General features: G+C 48.0%; 1 protein-coding gene across 2 annotated transcripts in view; it reads right to left on the reverse strand.

Annotated features, from left to right (window-relative positions):
• Nucleotides 1-18811, reverse strand: part of Ankrd29 (ankyrin repeat domain 29) — a 49906-nt gene extending 31095 nt beyond the window's left edge. Inside the window, exons 1-3 of one of the 2 annotated variants that reach the window (XM_076554743.1) lie at nt 18605-18811; nt 8043-8168; nt 1820-1918 (exon numbers count right to left, since the gene is read on the reverse strand). In XM_076554743.1, the coding sequence (XP_076410858.1) occupies nt 1820-1918; nt 8043-8168; nt 18605-18616 (237 nt within the window). In that variant the 5' untranslated portion in view covers nt 18617-18811. The remainder of the gene's footprint in view (nt 1-1819; nt 1919-8042; nt 8169-18604) is intronic. The other variant, XM_076554742.1, reaches the window with a different exon arrangement.
• Between the last annotated feature and the right edge of the window lie 310 nt (nt 18812-19121).

The raw sequence follows: 19121 nt of genomic DNA on the forward strand, positions 1-19121 counted from the left end.
TGGAAACTTCCATAGCCTGTCATCTGGGTCACGATTTACCTCTGGACCGAGTGTGCGTCAGTGAAGTCCTCAGGGCACAGAGGTTTCCATCTGCTGGTTTAGTTGACCATTGTGACCAGATGAATGAATAAACAAAACCACAAAGCCACACACTAGCTAAAGTCCCTGTTTCTCTTTTCTCTGCTCTTCTCGGTGGTTCTCGAGAGGTTTTTGTACACAGTGTACCTGCCCTTCGGGATCAACTTTTTGAATAAGTATATTTCTGAACTGCGTTGTTTTTATTAGAGAAAATCTGCTTTGTGTTTTAAAGTTAAAACAAACAAGGACTATAAAGTAGAGAGAGAAAAAGATGAGGGTAATTTAAAAACATATTTCTAAATGGGCTTAAACATCTTTATCCCAGAGAGAAATTTTGTTTCAGCAGCTGATGTGAAAACGGCCTGAAACAAGGACCCAGCATTGTGGAGACTGCCCCAGAAGAACCCGTGTGAGAGAAGATGGATAGAACTGATGGCAGTGTCCACACTGCTGCTCTGTAGACCAGCCTCACAAAGGTTGTTTTTCCACGGTCTACAGACAAGGCCTCTAACATTTAGCAGTAGACGAAGGACTGCCAGAGGTAAAGCAGATCGTAGAATCAGGCCAAATGAAGAAAATCAAGGGTCCACTATGGCTAGAAGCTGTCCCAGGATGCCCATCTCATACCCGGGTCTGTGTGAACTGAGAGGTCAATTTACACCTAGAGTGGCCGGAGCACACATCTCCACAAAGCTTTGTCTCACCAGGTCCTACATCCGCTCGGGAATATAGGTGGGGTCTCCTCAGACCCGACCTCCAACGTGTGTTAAAATGCCACTGTCATCTTGCTGCTGCTCTGGGTTGAACCACAGTTGGAGCCCCTGACAAAGCCAAGCACCCCAACATTGATCAAGTGTGATCACATGCTCACATGTTACTTCACGGTCCCTTCGTTGTGTCGTCCCCCCCCCCTGTCCCCACACCCCCGTGACTCGCTTACTTAATACACTGCCAGGCAGAAAAGAGATTTGTAAATGTGGTTTTGTGAGGAACAAGTTTCATGATGAATAGGCTGCAGACAAAAAATACAGCAACATCTGGGAAATTCCTATAAATTCCATGGTATCTCATCAAGAGAGGAAGAAGTACTGATTCGTGTCTGAGACAAAAACGTGACTGTTAAGGAATGTGATAAGGCGGCGGGGTGGTGCCTGGGATGGAGCAGATAAGGTCTGAATGTGTCTTCCAAAGAGTCAGTGCTAGGAGCCCAGTATCCCAGTGAGGAGGAAGTGGGACCTTTCAGAGGGAGGCAACGGTGAGGTCATCGGTGGGTGGAGCTATAGGAAAGATCAGCGCTCATCTCCTGGAGTGGGTTAGTTCTCACAAGCATGGGTTGTTAAAAAATAAGACACTCTGTGCTTGGTGGTCTCTTCTGTATATGGACATTTCTTTTTCCTTTCTTCAACCTCATCATGTTGTGAGGCAGCCAAGGCAGCCCTCACCAGATGCCAGACAGATGTGGTTCCGAATCTGAGGTTTTCAGTCCCCCAAACTGTGAAGTAAACAAACCTCTATTTTTAAAATAAAATACCCAGCACCAGCTATCCAGTTACTGTAGCACAGATGATCACAGTTGATGATGGTTCATTCCTAGCGTTGATTTTAGGCACGGTAGCTCTGCGGCGGGCTTTGGTGTGGGGGCAAAGCGATGGTAACTCTGTCCTCTTAAGCACTTGACTGCCCTGAAGACCAGAGGTCTTCTCACCCGGTCACTTTTGTCCACGTGCACAGTCTGACTTACCTCTCTCTGGAGGTTGATGTCTGCCCCCTGCAGAACCAGCTCCCTCACACAGTCTATGTGGCCAGCGTAGGAGGCGACCATGAGGAGTGTGGTGCCATGCTGCGGGAGGAGAAAGATGAACAGTTACGCTCTCACAGCAGAGAGAGCCTAGAGGACACTCTAGAGAAGTTAGCGTCACCCAGATGAGGCACACAGGATGAACGGCTAGTGAGTAACTAGGATGCCAACTGGATGGGAGCAAGCAAACGGATAAATCGCCAAGCTTGGAATTTGAAGGTTACAAATCACTTACACCCATCTCCTTCAGAAACAGTCCAAGTGAAACATGGAGATTGCATTTTAAGCCAGCAACGATACAATGTCCTCACTTTATGACACACACTAAATGATTCCTGATCCATAACACTGCTACTAATTCCAAAGTGAGTTGAATGTTACCAGCTGGTTTTCTGGATTTGGAAGGGTTTTGTTCTTGTTTTGTATATGCTTTTACAGTATAAGTTGATCATTTCCACTCCATCTTTCCCTCTCTCCCTTCATACCTTTTTTTTGTTTGTTTGTTTTTGTTTTTGTTTTTTTCCGGACAGGGTTTCTCTGTGTAGCTTTGCGCCTTTCCTGGAGCTCACTTGGTAGCCCAGGCTGGTCTCGAACTCACAGAGATCCGCCTGCCTCTGCCTCCCTCCCGAGTGCTGGGATTAAAGGCGTGCGCCACCACTGCCCGGCAACCTTCATACCTTTAAGTCCTCACCTGTCTCCTCTCTGTAACGCTGAATTTAATCAGTGCTGCCTGCTCCAATGTTAACTGTTGGTTCCATCTTGTGCAGGTGTGTGCGGGTGCAGGTGTGTGTGGGTGTGTGCGTGTGTGTGTGCGCGCGGATATGTGCGGGTGTGTGCGGGTGTGTGCAGTGACCACAGCTGCAGTGAGTTCATGAATGCAGTTACTGTGTCATGTCCCGAGGACACCATTTGAACTTAAACGTTTTTTAAATTGTTTTCTTTCATTTTAAGCCCGGTGGGGAGGCTGAATAGGGGGACCATGAGTTCAAAGCCACCATGGACTAGATAACAGGTATGTGTCTAAAAATATTTATTTATTTCTCTAAGAAGAGTGGGAGTTTATTTAGAAAAAGGTTTAACTCAGATTTAGCATGGAATTAAGGGAAGGAGAGAGAATCTCAGGAAAAGGATGAAACACTCTCAACTATGGACGTGGGCTTCTTAAGAGAGTCAACCAATGTTTATTTTAATTTAAAACCTTTCTTGACTTCTTCAGTAATGTGTTGTTCAATTTCCATGAGTTCCTGTAGTTACGAGAGTCTTCTGCTGTTGACTTGAACTTTTATTGCACTGTGTGGTCAGAGAGAAGACACCGGGTTATTTCATTTTTAAGAGCTGTTTTGTGTCTCAGAATGTGGTCTGTTTTAGAGAAACTTCCATGAGCTGCTGAGTAGAACGGATACTCTCTGGTGTTTGGGTAGAATGTTCTGTCACTATCTGTTAGGTCCCTTTTACGTATGATGTCTTTGAATTCTGGTTTCTCTGTTTTTTTACTCAGCTGAACTCCTTTCCTCTGGAGTCTTCATGACTAGAGTGGCAATCTTACGTCACTAACTTCTTCCTGAATCTGAACAATTTTTATTTAGACAAGAAATAGGAGAATCCTTGGTGCTGTGGTCTGCATGGTCCCTCCAAAATTCCTGCTGAATTCTGATTCCCATTGCAGTGGTGTTAAGAGACAGGCCTGTAGGAAGTGATTAAGACACCACGGACTTGCCTTCCAAGTGGGATTAGTGCTCGCAGGAAATAGCTTGAGGCGGGGACTCCTGCCCTGGTCTACAGAGAGGGCTCTAAGCAGACACCAGATCTTCGTCTCCCAGCCACATGACGGTTCTGCTGTTTATTAACTATCCAGTCGGAAGCATTTTACTACAGCACCTCAAGTGGACTCTTGGCTTAGAGACAATTTGTTTAAACAAGCTGTAAATACATCCTTTTACATGAGATGTAAGAAAAATATTTATCTCGCAGGTCACACTGTTTTCAAAATGAGAACCAATCACAAGCAGAAGAAAGTGTCCGAGTACTTAATTTGGATATTTAGAGGAGAAAAAGAGGCTGGGGGTGGTGGTGGTGGTGGCTCGGGGGTTGGGAGAGCACGCTGCTGTCACAGGAGGGCCGTGTCCCCAGCACTGGACAGCTCACTATCACAGGAGGGCCGTGTCCCCAGCACTGGACAGCTCACTATCACAGGAGGGCCGTGTCCCCAGCACTGGACAGCTCACTATCACAGGAGGGCCGTGTCCCCAGCACGCACACTGGACAGTTCACTATCACAGGAGGGCCGTGTCCCCAGCACGCACACTCACACCTCACTATCACAGGAGGGCCGTGTCCCCAGCACGCACACTGGACAGCTCACTATCACAGGAGGGCCATGTCCCAGCACGCACACTCACAGCTCACTATCACAGGAGGGCCGTGTCCCCAGCACGCACACTCACAGCTCACTATCACAGGAGGGCCGTGTCCCCAGCACGCACACTCACAGCTCACTATCACAGGGGGGCCATGTCCCCAGCACTCACACTCACAGCTCACTATCACAGGAGGGCTGTGTCCCCAGCACTCACACTCACAGTTCACTATCACAGGAGGGCCGTGTCCCAGCACGCACACTCACAGCTCACTATCACAGGAGGGCCGTGTCCCCAGCACTCACACTCACAGCTCACTATCACAGGAGGGCCGTGTCCCCAGCCCGCACACTGGACAGTTCACTATCACAGGAGGGCCGTGTCCCTGCACTCCCGTTTCAGGAGATCTGACACACACCTTTCTTGTGCATCCACGGGCACTTGCATTCATGTGACATAAATACACACAGGCATGTATACATAAAATTTTAAGAAAATTTTAAAAGAAGAAATAGCCTTAAAAATAAAATTAATCTTCCACAGATGAAAAAAAAAACACCTTAGGCTGATTCATTTGAAAGAAAAGATGAATAAAATAAATAATAAAAATATACCTTTATAGATTGATTGTTTCAATTCTATACTATGATCAGTTGAAACAAAGATTGGTTCAATAGGGAAAGACAATAAAAAGTACCATAGTACAACATACAATCTCCATTTTATCAAAAACCCGTTAGCTTGACAGATTTTTGATTCCTGAAATATTAAGAGTACTTCATTTTATTGACTGAATTTAAAAGTGTATTTCAATAGGCCAGGCAGTGGTGGCGCACGCCTTTAATCCCAGCACTCGGGAGGCAGAGCCAGGTGGATCTCTGTGAGTTCGAGGCCAGCCTGGGCTACAGAATGAGATCCATGAAAGGCACAAAGCTACACAGAGAAACCCTGTCTCGAAAAAACAAAAAAAGTATATTTCAAAACAAACTAGTTTTGAACAAAGCATATATAAATGTATATAAAGGTAGTGAGGCCCAAAACAAAAAGACATTGAAATATATACATTAATAAATCTAAAAAAAAGTTGCAAGAATCTTGTAATTCACATCAATGTGGTTAAATAGGTGAGCAAAGTGAAAGAAAGAAAGAGAGAGAGAGAGGAAGGGAGGGAGGGAGGGAGGGAGGGAGGGAGGGAGGGAGGGAGGAAGGAAGGAAGGAAGGAAGGAAGGAAGGAAGGAAGGAAGGAAGGAAGGAAGGAAGGAAGGAAGGAAGGAAGAGAAGCAAAGATGGGATTCATTGAGGATCTCCCCAGGCGTGGCAGTGCAAGCCCGCGGTTCCCGTGAAGCAGGGGACGGCACCAGCCAGCGAGCACAGTGAGTGTTAGGACAGCGTGGGCTCCGAGTGCTGAGGCTCCGTCTCCGAGAATTAAAACAAAATCTAGAAATCTCAGGTGAACAATGTCAGCAAATCAAAGCTTTGAGCACGCAGCATGTGGTCTAGAGACGCAATATTTGTTCTTTACAGTCTGTTGGAAAGTCTGACAACAGCTGCTTGGATTGAGAACCTTTTCCAAGAAACTCCCTTCGGGGCTCTCTTGGCATCTGAAAGTTCTCCACAGGTTTCTCAGGTGATGCTGCGCCTCAGTTCACAGACCCCGGCAGGGGCAGCCTACACATCAGTCATCACAATAGGCAACAATCCTAGAACCCAGATGCCATGCCCAGGCGCCACACGGAGAGAGAGATGCCCAGCCAGGATCCTCCAAGAGGAGCGAGGGCCTGCACTGTCTCCACATCTCCTTGTCCTTCCGTATCACCACCTGCCCTTTCAAAACAGCAAGACGTGCTCCTTGTGTTAGAAATTGCTTTTCCAGAAAGCTCCTGATCAAGTGCTACATTTATCTTAAAATTTTATTTTATTCATTACTACTTCATGTGTATGATGTGCATGTGTTGGGCGTACACACTACGCACACACGTGGAGGTCGGATGACAGCCTGTGGAGGCGGTTCTCGCCTTCTGCCTTTACACACGTTTGCCAGGCTGAGGCCCGCACTCTAACCCGCCGGGCCATCTCACCTGAGGGGTGATCCAAGGGGGTAATTTATCAATGCACTTATTAGTCAAACATCTCTTCCCGGGAGAAAAATCTTGTCCAAACGTGTAAGCCCTTCGGGCAGGGTGTATCACAGATGACTCAGGGTACCAGAAAAGGCGGGTCTGTGAGGTACGGCACAGCGACCTTCAAAAGCTATAACTCAGAGGATGTCACAGGGGCGTTTGGAGAGGGATGACTTAAAAAAAAAGAGGAAGAGTAGGCACCAACGTGGCCAGAGAGGAAGGCCACAGGTGGCAGTTGGTTCCCACCTCTTCTTGTTGGTTGGCATGGGGCAGGAACTCATCTACTGAGACCCAAGGAAGACCAGGGTGGCCGGTCACAGATGCCCAGAGTCCTCCTAAGCCTGGGTTCTGACAAAGAACAGAGGGTATGTTCAAATTGGGGTAACGAGGGAAATTTAATAAAGAGACTGTTCATAAAGAAGTGCTCTGGCAGTGGAGTTCTGGGACTTAACGAGAGCAGGGCTCTGTGACTGCCAGGCTGGAGGGTACGAAAGTAACGTGATGGCCCCTGCACCAGTGTGAGCACCAGTGTGAGCACAGTGTGAGCCCCGGTGTGAGACCCAGTGTGAGCACAGTGTGAGCACCAGTGTGAGCCCCGGTGTGAGCACCGGTGTGAGCAATGGTGTGAGCAACGGTGTGAGCCCTGGTGTGAGCAATGGTGTGAGCAACGGTGTAAGCCCTGGTGTGAGCACCGGTGTGAGGCTGAACGGAAGGCCACTGGCCTCTGACTCTCTCCTCCACCTTCTGCTTCCAGCAGATGCTTTTATTGGTCAAATTAAATGGAAGTTCCGAGAGAGGGAGACTTCTGGGGCATCTCTTATGATTCAGATTCCTGGCCCAGGGTCGGCCAGAAGAAGGCACAGAATGGATCAGGGTGTTCTTGGTGACCCAGTGAATAAGCTAGAGGAAATCCTGCCATTTCTTTCTGGGGCTGCTGGTGGTTTTCACTCGGCAGATTTCCACATCGAAGCTGAAATGGCACACCCGGTCCCAAGGAACGGCGAGGCTCCCCTGAAAACACTTGTTTCAAACCACAAAACCTTCCCCTTGTTTGAGGTCCTCCTTGTCCCCAAGGAGGCAGGGAAGTCTTGCGAAACACAGAACTGATGGCTTCTGCTAGGGAGGGGGGCAGCTCTGGGTGGGGCCTGCCTGTGGCTGCGTCACCTATTTTAATTTCCTTCTAGCTTGTCACTTGGTGACCTCCCCTCTCCCAAAGTGAAAAGACGGGGGTGGGGGGTGGGGGGGTGTCGGGGGTGGAGGCTTCAGTCTCTCAGGTTTTGCATTCATATTTGAAAATCACAACAATCATGGCTGCCCACACATGCTCTAAATTACCCTCCCTCCCTCCCTCCCTCCCTCCCTCCCTCCTCCTCCCTCCCTCCCTCCCTCCCTCCCTCCCTCCCTTTCTTTTTAACAGCTGTTTTCTGAACAGCTCTTTCTTCTTGGAACTTGTAGTCTCCTTCCCCAGGAAAGCCCCCATCCACTATGCGGAGGCCTTCTGCTCTCCATGTTCAACCATTCACTTCCTGACCTCCTCAGCATGTTTCCAGGTCCACCACTGCACCCCAGGATTCTCGGGAAGGACGGAGCAAGCAAACACAAGAACAAGCGCGTAAGCATGTGAAGGAAGCATGTTCACCGGGTGCTCACGCCTGCAGAGTGCAAAGGCGTGCTCTGGCATGCAGATACCATGTCCGTCCATACACTGTCTCTGCAGTCCACATCCACTCGGCCACTGTTCAGCAGCAGTTTCAGCAGGGCCAGGTTTCCCCTCCTCGCGGCCCAGAATGCAGCGTTGGCAAGCGGAGTTTCTTTCTGCAAGAATGGAAACAAACAGGCTCTTAAAAGAGAAGTCAGTGATCATGGCTGCTTGTATGCACACAAATAACACCTTTCTAAAGGAAGGACTTCCAGATGAGGGATGATCATTTGCAAGAATGCCCTCCTCTCGATATATGAGATCGTAGAATTCCAGGCTGTGAGAAGAATTTTATTTACAATCTCTGGGCCCCAGGTTACCTGCAGAGCAATACTCTGATACACCATAACCAATGCCTCACCTCCCACCAAAGCCCTGCTTTCCTGCCTCTGTGAGGTCTTTGTTCACAGTTTCCTTTTAACTTGAAATGAATTTTCCCCATCCTGGAAGGACAGGGTTCTGCCCAGATGCCATTTCCTCTCTGAAGCATGCCAAATAACCCTTTCCTTGCAAGTGGAGCAAAATCTTTCTCTCTTCTGACCTTTGGAAGGAGTTTGGTGGGACCTTTTCTGTGTCTTCAACATTTTCTAGCCGATTCCAGCTATTGGGGTAGACGGCCCACTTCCCCTCCACCCAATATTTCTCCCTTCAACTGGAACTTGCCAGAAGCTTTGGGTGAGAACTGGGGACTTTGGGCAGAGAATGCTCTTTTGTCCCCTGCTTCCGCCATTGCTGGGGCATTCTGAAGTGGCTAAATTAGAGTTGGGCCATACTTATGGAGGGGGAGGGACCAGAAATAAAGCCTCTAAAAGGAACAGCAGAAATAAGCTGCTTTAATTTCCTGTGCTAAGACAAACTGGTATGGATTTGTAGAGAAGACTCCTTGAGAAGAAGAATGGCTGGGGACTAGACAGCTCTGAGATTCAGACTGCCACACAAAAGTGCCTTGGTCCATGGGAGTCATTGTCACCTTTTGCTTTAGAAAGAGATCAAAATGCCTGTTCTGAAGTTTGGGGGGGGGGAGAGAGGGAGGGAGAGGAGGGAGGAGAGGGAAAGAGAGGGGGGGAAGAGAAAGAAAGGGAGGGAGGGAGAAGAGAGAGGGAGGGAGAGGGGGGAGGGAGGGAGAGAGGGAGGGAGGGGGAGAGGGAGGAGGAGGGGGAGAGAGAGATGCTGAGGGTGGACTGATTGCCTAAAGCACAAGTTCCTTTTTTTTCTCCTGAACTTGAACACTCCTTCTTGGAAGGAGACTCAGAAGGTTCAAGAAGTAAACAAAACCTGAAGGACGCCCTGAGGAAGCTCCTAAAACATGTAAGATTCACATGGCTTCTTCCCCAAGGCTATAAGCTGTAACAGTTGCTGAAGAGAGAAAGCTCTCTAGCCAGCAGAACCCATGCCAGTCATGCCAGGAGCTGGGGGGGGGCAGCTTTCCAGGGTCATCACCCAGGCTGGGGTGGGCTTTTCAAGGATGAAGCTGCTTTTCAGTCACTCATGCTCTTGTAAGGAATCCCAATAACTCACTGACTCTCTAAGCCAGACTTGGGTCCTCAGTGTACAGTGTGGGGTGAGCATGTGCAGGAAAGGCATTAGACACCAGCACACCATAAATGCTCACAAACACTAATTTCTTCCACTCCAAATGCTTTCCTTCATGAGGTTACAGTAATTAACAATTAAGTTCCAACTCTAGTACAGAATGTTGCTGCTCCCAGGACATTTGATGGCACTCACGTTATCTAATAAAGGGATTTGGGGAATGTGTAAAAACATCTCTATGACTGCAAAGGCCTGTTTTTAAACATCTTTTAAATAGAGTTACATGCCCAATAACATTTTAGTCAATGACAAGCTGAATATACCATGATAGTCTCCTAGAATTATATTAACCAAGGACACTAGCTGTCTTGGTTTTTGTGTGCACTACAATCATTCTATGGCTGTTCATTTTATGAAACCTTCTAAGACCATTGTCCAAGACACCTACTGTGTTTTGTTTGGTTTTCAAGACAGGGTTTTTCTGTGTAGCTCTGGATGTCCTGGAACTCACTCAGTAGCCCAGGCTGGCCTTGAACTCACAGAGATCCACCTGCCTCTGCCTCCCAAGTGCTGGGATTAAAACATCTACTGTTAAGTGAAGGATGACGATCATGTAGCAGTCCCTCTTAACTGTGGTTTGACTTCCTGTAGTTATAGTTACCAACAGTCAATTATGGCATGAAAATATTCAATGGGAAATTCCAGAAATGCATAAGTGTTAAACTGAATACTGTTTTGAGTAACGTGATGAAATCTTGCACTCTCTTTCCTGCATCCCTGTGAGGAGGAATGGACTCACTCCTTTGTACAGTGTATTTACACTGTTTTTGCCACTCACCCTCTGCTCACTTAGCCACCTAGGTGATGATACCAACTGTGCTTGTTTCAGGTAACTCTTTACTTGGTCACAGCCCCAAAGAACAAAGTAGCGATGTGGGAATTTGCTGTAGAATTTTGTTTTAAGATGTGTTACATTTGTTTATGCTGTGAAACATTTGTTTTAATGATGCAAAGATGTGTTGCATACTTTCAGGTTGCATCCTTTTAACTCAGTGAAGCTGTGTTCCTGTGCCTATCTAAAACACCTGATGGCCTAATAAAGAACTGAATGGCCAATAGTAAGGCAGGAAAAAGGATGGGTGGGGCTGGCAGGCACAGAGAATAAATAGAAGGAGAAATCTGGGAGGAAAAGAAGAAAGAGTAAGAAAACAAGGAGAGGAGGATGCTAGGGGCCAGCTAGCCAATCACATAGTCAGCCACGGAATAAGAGTGAAAGTAAGATATACAGAAGTAAGAAAAGGAAAAAGCCCAGAGGCAAAAGGTAGATGAGATAATTTAAAGTTAAGAAAAGCTGGCAAGAAACAAGCCAAGCTAAGGCCAGGCATTTATAATTAAGAATAAACCTCTGTGTGTGATTTATTTGGGAGCTGGGTATCAGCCGCCCCCCAAAGGGCAAAAACAAACAACAGGGATTTTATTACAGTATTCCATTATAATTGTTCTACCTTATTAATGTTTGTCATTATTCCTTACTGTGTCTAGTTTAGAAACTATCATAAGTATGTATGTATAGAAAAACAGAGCATAAAGGGTTTGTAAATTCCTGTGGTTACTTCCTAAGGGGGGTGGGTCTTGAATAAAGACATGACCACCGAATTGTATTAAATGCAGTGCTTCGCTAAGTTAAAACCACAGTACCATTAACCTCATCGACTCAACAAAGCCAGGTACCGTGAGTGTGCAGTGCTGGCAGACAATGAGAGCATCTGCTGGCGCAGGGTTCATTTCAGAGTCTTTCAGCACAAGCAAGCTAGTGCTGCTGTGCAGGCTGAGAGCCAGGCAAGGTGGAGAGTGACAGACGATCACAAACGTGCTTTGAACAGCTTCCTGGCTCACTGGGGGGCACCACAAATCCAGGTTAACCAGTTACCTTCCCTGAAGGCATAAACTTGACTCTCCTGAGTTTTCAAGGTAACCAGTGTCAAGGTGCTCACACCAGAGCCTCCCACCTCTGCCCCAGGCTGTGTCTAACTTGCTACAGTTACTAGTTCCCCAGGGAAGCCATGGCAAGTGGGGTTGGTGTGAATAATAGGTCATGAGATAATGCCCTCTTAATAGAGACTGCATGAGGCCAGGATGGAATCTAGGAGGGTGAACTTAGGCGTTGATTCAGTGTCAACATGGAGTATCTCTGCAGGCTCTCCCTAAAATGAGAACAGGGTGGGGTGGGGTGGGGTGGGGTAGTTTGAAAGAAAATGGCCCCAACGGGAGTGGCACTATTAGGAAGTGTAGCCTTGGTGGATTAGTTGTTCCTTGTTGGAGGAAGTGTGTTACTGTAGAGGTGGGCTTCAAGGTCTCCTATGCTCAAGCTACACCCAGTGAAACAGTTCACTTCCTGTCGCCTGTGGATCAAGATGTAGGATCTCAGCTCCTTCTCTAGCACCATATCTGCCTGCATGCTGCCATGTCTCACCAAAATCTGAAACTGTAAGCCAGCCTAATTAAACATTTTCCTTTATAAAAGTTGCCATGGTCATGGTTTCTCTGCACAGCAATAGAAACCCTAAAACAGGGGTGGGATAACATTTTATTCAATGATTTTGCTTTCTCTCCTTCCCTTCCCTCCCTCCTTCCTCCCTCCCTTCCTTCCTTCCTTCCTTCCTTCCTTCCTTCCTTCCTTCCTTCCTTCCTTCCTTCCCTCCCTCCCTCCCTCCCTCCCTCCTCTCTCTCTCTCTCTCTCTCTCTCTCTCTCTCTCTCTCTCTCTCTCTTTCTTTCTTTCTTTCTTTCTTTCTTTCTTTCTTTCTTTCTTGTTTTTCAAGACAGGGTTTCTTTGTGCATCCCTGGATGTCCTGGATCTCACTCAATAGACCAGGCTGGCCTCAAACTCACAGAGATCCACCTGCCTCTGCTTCCTGAGTATGGGGACTAAAGACGTGTGTCACCATGCCCATGACTTCACTGAACTTTCAATTGAACTTCAGTTGAATTCAACCTGGGAAAACCACCTGCAAACAGCAAGTGTCTACTGTTAGAACAAGCTTTGGAGCCAGGGCCTCTTCTTTCTTTAGGATGGTTTTGGAAGTTCCTCTGCGGTTGGGCTGGACAGACCAGTTTCCAAGATGCTAGACAATGAGTTTAGTAAAAAGCTGTAAATATTTCATTCTCCCTCCAGATCTTGGCTTTCTGAGAGGCCGAGGAAGGTTGGACAGAACAGTTGATCTGGGGTAAGAGAGAGTCGGGTTTAAGTCTGAACCACTTTCTAGCTGTATATCCTAAGTGAATGAATCACTTACGTTGTCCTGAGCCGAGTAAGATGGGGGAAATAATAACACAGTACCTCTGTCCTGTGCTGGAGGAGTAAATGAGACAACACACAAACATGCATTCTACATGCTCAAGAAATCCTGTCTACAAACGCACAGCCAGAGCTTGATATGGTTGGTTCTCCAAGCAATATGTAAACATGGTCACTAGCATGTGCTGGGGCAGCGGAGTGGTTAGGGTTAGGAATGCAGGTTAACTTTGACCTCTGCCTACAGTGGCTTTATGGTCTCATAGGAAAATAACCCCCATCAACAGGCCTGACTTCTGTAGATCAGTGGAGAAGTGTGGCTGCTAACGGTGAGAAAAGGAAACAGACCATGGTCACTGTTGCCCAAGGCCTACCTCAGTATCACTCTCAGATGGACAAGTGGAGGACATGAAGGAGAAAAAAGGAATGGGATTTCTTCCTGGACCAGAGACCCAGGGCAGAGCAGATCCACGAACTTGGAATTCATCCTGGGGAGCCAAGGGGGTGTTTGAAGGTGAGAAATACCGGCTTTGCACACAAGAAAAGTCTCAGTGACTGTGTCACGGAGGAAGGAAGACGCAGGGCTAGAGTGACACTGTGTACGGAGGGCCAGAGCTCTGGGCCAGAGCCACGGACTGCCGTGGGAACCGGAACAGAGAGACTGGCTGTCCTGGAACTCGCTCTGTAGACCAGGCTGGCTTCGAACTCACAGAACCCCACCTGCCTGCTGGGACTAAAGCTGTGCACCGCCACAATGATCTCAACTTTGAACATGTTCCAGCTGCCTAGGGGCCCTCCTGGTAGAAATGTCTAGCAAAGAAATGGGTGTGTGCTCTCTGGCGCTGTGGCCACACACCGAGTGGAGGCCAGGCATCTCGAGCTAACACTTTTGAAGTTCACGCTCAATGTAGCATGGTATGCTGTCTTCATAGACGTCATTTACTCCTCAGCACAGCTCAGAGAGATGGGTTCTGTCATTTCAGACAAGGCCAGAGAGAACCAGAAAGTCAGGCGCCCGGCGCCCGGCACAGGTTGCCCCCTTTGGGAACACCACACTGCTCTGCCACTCACAAGCTCTTTGGTAGACAGCAAGGAATAAGGTTGCCAGGACCTCCAGTGACCTTTCCACCCGCCTTCCAATCTCCTCTCTTGCCAAGACAGAAAGTTCCCCCAACTTTCCTTTCCATGGGGAGTCTACAAGAATCACAATCCTGGGTCACTTCCAAATCTCCCCTGCGAGTATTATGTAGAGAACCATAAAAGGCGTGGAGAAGGCCGGGCAAGGCCTTCAGCCTATAACGCAGACAATGCTCTGTCTCTGCCTCTCCCTCCCCCACTTCCTCTGCCTTCCTCCTTTTCCTCCTGGACTTCCCACCACACTACACGTACATTATAAATCTCTGTAAAAAATAAAGGAAGTAAAAAGATGATACTTGGGTGAATTATATGCCAGGTTAAAACATCCTCATTTTGTTAATTTATTTTCCTGTGGCTTCTCCAAGTACTTTAAGGTACGTGGTGGACTGGAGTTCATTATGAGGTCATTTATGTCTGGGGACTTGGATGAAACATGGGGCTCTTGTACTTGTCTAGCTGAGGCACAGCTGGCTTCAGCGATGACCACAAAACCCCATAGTGAGACACTTGGCTAAGACTTGGTCAAGAAAGGTCTACAAACTTCTGTTTAGCTGGCAGTGATGTTTTCTCTGATCATGAACTTCTCCCATCCCCAAATGAGTAGGGCTCTTGGCAGCCTCAGTCCTGAAGACCAAGACTTGAGTGGTTGGAATAGCACTTACAATGTCAAAAGCCAATGTCCTGAAATCCATAGACCTTACTACACACACACACCACCACCACCACCACCACCACCAACAACAACAACCAAAGAACAAAGGCCCTCAGTCTTCCACTGTGTCTTGCTTAGCTTTCTACTGTTGGGATAAAACATCACGACTAAAAACAACTTCAGGAGGAAACTGTTTATTTAATCTTATACTTCCAGTTAACAGTCCATTACTGAGGGACATCAGGGCAGGAACTGAAGTGGAGGCCATGGAGGAGTGCTGCTTACTGGCTTCCTCAGCCTGCTTTCTTATAGCATCCAGGACTGCTTGCCCAGGTGTGCTACACCCACAATGGACTGCACCCTCCCACATCAATAACCAGTTAAGAAAACGCCCCACAGGCTTGACTACAGGCCAGTCTGGTGGGGACATTGTCTCAGTTGAGGTCTCCTCATCCCAAATGACTCCAGCTCGTACATGGTTGACATAAAACCAGCCAGCACACACTGTATATATGCCTATTTCCTTGGCCAGGACAAATTAGGAATTGCCAATTAGGAAAGGTAGATTTCTGGGGGCAAGCTGGTGCCTGAGGAAGTGGGAGGTAGGAGGGCTGGGGTGGAGCTCAGTGGCAGAGAGCCTGATTACCCTGTGAAGGCCCTGGGTGTGAAATGAGGAAACTGGCAACAACAGAGAAAAGCCGTAACAGCTCTGGAGGGGCCCATGTGGTTCAGAGTCACACTGCCCACATGCAGTGATTCCAACTCAACACAAATGGCAGAAACTGTGATGGATGATGCCTTGCACACTCTCTCATGAATGCACCAACAATGCTGACTTTTTGTTCATGGGGTTTGAAGACCCAAACACTTGGGCTGAAAATAAAATGGTTAACTCCTGGCTCCCACGTTAAAGTTAATAAATGTTAAGAAATTGTTAAAGAAGACAACATCTTGTCAACTTTGCTAATTGTTGAATTTGGAATAATGTTGATCCCAGGAGAAAACAATGTACAAGCCTGGCTGTTTTCACCACAGTTACTGAGTACAGGCAGCGACTGTAGAACAAAAGGCATAGTTGAAAGGAAAATTACCATAGCCAAATAAAGAGTTTAGAACACAAATGTCATAAAAATTCCCCAAAGTTTACAGTCAAGTCTCCACAATTGTTGTGGGCTGAGTGTGTTTCAATACGCTTGAACTGATGGGAGGCGGATGAAGAGCCTTGCTAACGTAAGTCACGACTGGCCAAAACTCGGGCCCTTTCCCCGAACACCATGCTACCCTGCTCCCTGCTAAGTCCTTTCCTTTTCTTCTTTACCAGCGCAGACTTCTCCTTCTCTCTCTGCTTCAGCCTCCCCACTCCCCCTTCCTGGTGGAGGCAGGGTCTTCTCACACTGCAGCACAAGATCTGGATTCTAGACCACTGCCCTTCAGTCAGATGTACAGATCTCTGCTCCTTCAAGACTCAAGCTAGCCACTTACAAAGATGGTATTAAAAATTATTTCTGCCAGGTGGTGGTGGCGCACACCTTTAATCCCAGCACTCAGGTGGCAGAGGCAGGTGGATCTCTGTGAGTTCGAGGACAGCCTGGTCTGCAGAGTGAGTTTCAGTCCAGCCTGGACAACACAGTGGAACCTCATATCAAAAAACTAAAAACAACAAAATTATTTTCTTTTTTGAGATTATAACATAATTACATCATTTTCTCCTTCCCTTTCCTCCCTCCAAATCTTTCCCCACAAGCCTCCTTCCTCCTTGCTCCTTTTCAAATACATTTTTCATTAACTCATGATATATAGATATATGTCTCAGAGGACAGTCCTCACTGTCATTGTTTAGGTGTTGGCCATCTTAGCGATTTGCTGGTGATCATTTAAGGATGCTCAAGTTCAACCATCATAAAGCAAATAAACCTTTGTCAACTGTGGATCCCAGTTGCAGCCATGAACTGAGACAAAGCAAACAACCACCACAACAAAAACACGTTTGCAGAATCTCTTGAAGGAGTTCCCAACGCTTGGGGTTCCACCTAGTCTCTTTACTCGCTATTGTAACCTGGCTCCTGAACCGAATCCTTTGCAAAACTGCCCTTGGCCAGCCACCGGGGGCTGGTTTGTTATGAAATCCAGTGGTCTTTTTCATTCTTGGTTCAGTTCCCTGCGGAATTTAACACTAAGGCCCTCTTCACTTTTACTGAAAGACTAGAGATCCTCGGCACTCGGATGCTTCTGTTGTTGTTGTTTGTTTGTTTTCCATCTGTATCTGGTTGTTCTTTCTCAGTTTTCTCACTGGGCTTCTTATTCTGTTATTCTAAATCATTTTGTTTTGTTTTTGAGCTTGTGTGTATGTGTGGGACATGTCTGTGACAAGTCGGATGATAAGAGTTTGATCCCCAGGACACACAGATGTGTGTTCACACAGGTGTGCATGTTGTGTGTTTCAGAGGTCAAAGATCAAGGTCAGATGTCTTCTTCCATTGCCCTCCACTTTATTGTTTGAGAAAGGGTCTCTCAGTGAAACCAGGCTGGCTAGCCAGCGAGCCACCAGACTGCCTGTCTTTGCCCCCCTATCCTGAACACTGAAGTTACAGCCTGAACAAGCCATTTGAACCGGTGCTTACCCAGGGAGCCATGTCCCCAGTTCCTTATGTTAATTCTTGGTCTTCTTCACAGAGCAACACGCTTGGGTTCAGTTAGCACACAATTCTGCTCCCTGCAAAAACCTCACCTCCATCTGCCAAGCTGCCGCTCTGGGTATCCGTCCAATCAGCACCTTTGTGTGAATCCCATTCACGCTCAAACTATTCCAAACCGACAGTTCACCTTGTCTCTCCTGTCTTCCCGACTCGTGAGTAACATCAGTTAATAAACTCTGCCACGTGATCAGTTAATGAACTCTGCCACGTGATCAGTTAATAAACTCTGCCACGTGAAATGAATCTTGTCATTTGTCTAATTCCATCCATTCTTCCTGCCTACATTCCAGCCCAAATCCATTTCTTTTAATTTAAAGAAGTTTAAATTATATTTTATTAATTCTTAAGAATTTCATAAAATGTATTTTGATCACATCACACCCACACCCCAACAAGGCAGGGTAGGGGGACATATCATCAGAACGCTAACCATAACGTCGTTCTGATGGTGTCCCCTACTCTGCCTTGTCTCCAGCGGTAGCCAGTGTCTTTCTGACATGCAAATCCTCGTCCTGTTATTCCTCTGCTCAGATAAGTTATCAAAAGAGATGGCGGTAGGGGCTTTGGAGTTTGATGCACCCAGATTTCAGTCTTAACACCAATAGCTTTACAGGTGCGAATCTGGGAGGGTTATTTAACTTCTCTGTCTTTATTGACTCAAAAACAAAACAAAATGAGAGAGAGAGAGAGAGAGAGAGAGAGAGAGAGAGAGAGAGAGAGAGAGAGAGAGAGAGAGAGAGAAAAGAAGAAAACGAGACTAGCTGATAAGAGCATCATCCCTCCCTGAAGACTGGTTCACCAAGGCACATTTTAAATATACGATCCATTTGACTTGTTTTTATTAAAACCTTCCAGCCGGGGCAAATCAATGGCTCCCACTTTCACCCTCAAGTGTGGGGATTAAATGGAACGACTTTAATGAATGAACTCTTCAAAAAAGACAAGAGTCCTTTGGACGCAGAAGCCTGGCGATCAAAAGCACTTCCGCCCTGCAGATAAGTGCTCTGAGGAGGAGGCGGGTGCGGGAGGACCCGGAGGGCCTGGCTGGGATGCTGCGGGGAAGCCCTGACCTCCGCGGGCTTCTCCGCGGCCCGCGGCCTGTTACCATGGCGACAGTCCCCGCCGCCCGCCGGGCTCACCGGACCCCCGCGGAAAGCGCGCCCAGTTGGAGCGCAGCGGACGGCTGGCGCCCGGCACAGCCGAGCCGCCCGAGTCCTCCCGCCCCGGCCCGCGCCGCTCACCTTGAAGGACATCCTGCACGTGTCCGCGGCCGCCGCCCGCCTTCCCGGCTCTCCGCCCGCCTTCCCCGCCCGCCGCCTGCCGCAGAGGGGCCGCCCCGCGCGCTCCCGCCGAGTGACAGCGCGGCGCCGGGATCGCGCGCGCACTGGGCCCCGGCCGCGCTGACACGCCTCACCCCGCGGGCACACGCGCACAGCCCCGAGTTCCGCGTGCACTCTGAGCTCTCCACACTCACGTCACGGTCCACAGACAGCTTCCACACACACAGTTCTGCGTACTCCACGCTAGGGCGCCCTCCACGCTGATATCCCGCTCCACACACACAGCTTCCACACACAGTGATCACACACAGCTTCCACACACAGTGATCACACCCACCCAGGACGCCCTCCACGCTGATATCCCGCTCCACACACACAGCTTCCACACACAGAGATCACACCCACCCAGGACGCCCTCCACGCTGATATCCCGCTCCACATACACAGCTTCCACACACAGAGATCACACCCACCCAGG

The sequence above is a fragment of the Peromyscus maniculatus genome, chromosome 19 (genome assembly GCF_049852395.1).
Source record: "Peromyscus maniculatus bairdii isolate BWxNUB_F1_BW_parent chromosome 19, HU_Pman_BW_mat_3.1, whole genome shotgun sequence".
Taxonomy (NCBI): Eukaryota; Metazoa; Chordata; class Mammalia; order Rodentia; family Cricetidae; genus Peromyscus; species Peromyscus maniculatus.